Source organism: Phaethon lepturus, unplaced genomic scaffold, assembly GCF_000687285.1.
Source record: "Phaethon lepturus isolate BGI_N335 unplaced genomic scaffold, ASM68728v1 scaffold46037, whole genome shotgun sequence".
Lineage (NCBI taxonomy): Eukaryota > Metazoa > Chordata > Aves > Phaethontiformes > Phaethontidae > Phaethon > Phaethon lepturus.
Genome location: NW_010550621.1, coordinates 5,310 through 8,210, shown reverse-complemented (window position 1 = coordinate 8,210; position 2,901 = coordinate 5,310). Strand labels below are relative to the sequence as shown.

Below are 2,901 nucleotides of genomic sequence, written 5' to 3'. Positions count from 1 at the left end.
GCTTCCAGGGTGCTTAAACGGAGACCTGCTGTCTGCTGTTGGCTGTTCTGATAGCCTCAGGCGGGCGAAACACCACTTCAGGTTCTCGGTCTTATTTGAGCCTCTGAATTTCTTCCTTTCCATTTAACCTTCTTGGCAGCTGTAAAGCACAAATCCATTTTCCTTCCACCAGTGTTAGTTTGGTTAATTGACCTGCAGGCTTAGCTGATAAAGCTCCCTAAAGTGTTTTTTGTTTGGTCATACTTAAACAAAAAGGGAAGAAATCAGCACAAAGCCACATGAGGGCTACTTCTCAGCTCAGAGTTGTCCGAACTCTGACATTCTGAACGTGTTCAGCACAAACGTTGGCCTTTCTCTGCCTTCATCTGTCTCCCCCTCCATCCCCACTTCCCGCTCCTCAGCCCTGCAGGGACCAGCGTGGCCAGTGCTGCTCCTGCTGCTGCCGCGGGGAGCAGCCAGCCCCCTTCCCGAGGCTGACCTCCCGGTCTCCATCCCACCTCTCCTCCTTCTCCAAGCAGGAGCACCCTGGCCCCAGGCTCTTGTCCTCACTGTGCTGCTGAGAAGCTTTCAGGGACCTCCCAAAGGTCTGAGCACCGAACCTCCTGAAACCCTGGGTAGTTAAATGTTGGGGACTACACCAAGGGTGCACTGCGGGTGCACTGCTCGTTCCTCGTTATCTGCTGCTGTGCACAGCCCATTCAGTGACCCCAGGGCTGCTCCACCGCGGCTTTTCCCTGGCTGATGTGATAGATATGCATGAGGGCAGCTGCACAGGGGTTCTTGGCTCTCAGGAGCCTGTCGTCCTAACACCATTGTAGCTGGGGTGTGTGGAGGGTCTCATAGCCGGGCTTTTATTCCAAGACACTATTATTTCCAGACCCCCGGACCATTGTGCGTGAGATGTCATCTTCCAATAGGACTGGGACCAGTCCCCTGACCTTCATCCTCACCGGCATTCCCGGTCTGCCGATGGGCAGCTACTGGATGGCATTGCCTCTCTGCTGCCTATACCTCCTCATGCTCCTGGGGAACTGCACCTTACTCTGGATGATAAAGACAGACCACAGCCTCCATACACCGATGTACTATTTCCTCTCCATGCTGGCCGTGGCAGACCTGGGCTTGTCTCTCTCCACCCTGCCCACCATGCTGGCCATTTTTTGGTTTGAGTCCACCTCCCTCTGCTTTGAGGCGTGCATTGTCCAGATGTACTTCATCCACTCCTTCTCTGCCATCGAGTCTGGGGTCCTGGTGGCCATGGCCTTCGACCGCTTTGTTGCTATTTGCTACCCTTTGCGCTATGCCTCTGTCCTGACGAACTCACTGATAACGAAGGCAGGGGGGGCAATCTTCATGCGGGGCATCTGTGTGGTGGTACCCGTTGCCATCCTTATTAAGAAGATGCCTTTCTGCAGGTCCCATGTCCTGTCTTACTCCTTCTGTCTGCACCAGGACATGCTGAGGCTGGTTTGTGGGGATGTCAGTGTCAACAGCTTGTACGGGCTGACTGCAGTGATACTCACCAAGGGCCTGGACTCCCTGACCATCCTCCTGTCTTATATGATGATCATCAGAGCCATCTTGAACACCGTCTCCCAGGAAGCACGAGCCAAAGCCTTTAGTACGTGCATTTCCCACCTCTGTGCCGTCCTGATCTTCTACATCCCGCTCATTGGCTTGTCCATCATCCACAGGTTTGGGAAGCACTTGACTCCCCTCACCCACGTGCTCCTGGCTGATGCCTATCTCCTGGTGCCGCCTGTCCTGAACCCGCTCGTGTACAGCTGGAAAACCAAGCAGATCCGTAGGCGGATCCTCATCCTGCTCTGTCAGAGAGGGACCCAGCAGCGGGTCTAGTCCCAGAGCAGCAATGCCCCAAAGCCAATCTCCTCCCTGCTTTCCCCTGTCGCTCATGGGCAATACCTTCTCCCAAAGTCACTCATGCTAGAAGAAACCTGTCCCCTCTTCCGCAACACAGCTCTTTTCCACTCCATGGAGGGTTGGATTATGGCAATTCACATTACTCCACCTCCTGTTTTGGGGTGCCCCATTTCTCAGAAGGTCTGCAAGAGGGCAGAGCTGGTGTGGCTGTGTGATGGAGCTGCCCTCCCTGCAGGTGGGGAGAGAGAAGACTGCCGAGAGCAGCCTTTCATCAAGGGATTCACTGCTAACAGCAGTTCTGGTCTCCGAAGAAATACAAACAGTATTGCCAGACTTGTGCTTTTAATTATAATATCCCTATATCGGACCATTACCTGAAACCGTCCGTTCCAAGGGTTTTGTGATCATATGAGACTCCTTAGATGTCATTATACAAATAATGTGATTCTTTACGGTTATGGAGGATAGACGGGTGCTAATACCACCCTCGTTGTAAAAAACGTCTTCCTTACACCTAGTCTACATCTACCCACCTTTAGTTTAAAACCATTACGCCTTGTCCTGTTGCAACAGGCCCTGCTAAAAAGTTTGTTCCCATTTTTATTTTCCACCATAAACAAAGGTGTCTGCAAGGCAAACGTGGGTGTTTAACATGCAGATCCTGGGCCTCGTGGAGGAGAAGCTGCCAGAAGCCTCTCCTGTATTTTTCCAGGGACCTGTAAAATAGATGTCTGAAGACAGGGAATTTGTGCATGTCCATCTGTGCCTACTGAAATTGTCAAGCTGCTCCGATCTGCCAACAAGAGGTCAGACGCTGGGGACTCAACCACGGAGACCTCAGCGCTCAGCAGTGTTACGCCGTGCAACTGCAGCCGTGTCCTTGTGTGAGCACATGAAGGAGCCGCTTGTCTCGTGCTTGAGTGTTTTGCCAAATCCAGTGGGTCAGACTGGGCAAGCCCCGGGGAAGAGCAAGGGTTGCTGTCATCAGCTGGTGGACGGTGGGAGCAGCTCCCCGAGGTG

General features: G+C 53.1%; 1 protein-coding gene across 1 annotated transcript; it reads left to right on the top strand.

Annotated features, from left to right (window-relative positions):
- The first annotated feature begins 900 nt into the window (after positions 1–900).
- Positions 901–1,857, top strand: LOC104623507 (putative olfactory receptor 51H1). The gene has a single exon (XM_010290612.1). It carries the CDS (start codon positions 901–903, stop codon positions 1,855–1,857), a length of 957 nt encoding a protein of 318 aa, XP_010288914.1.
- Positions 1,858–2,901: the final 1,044 nt, after the last annotated feature.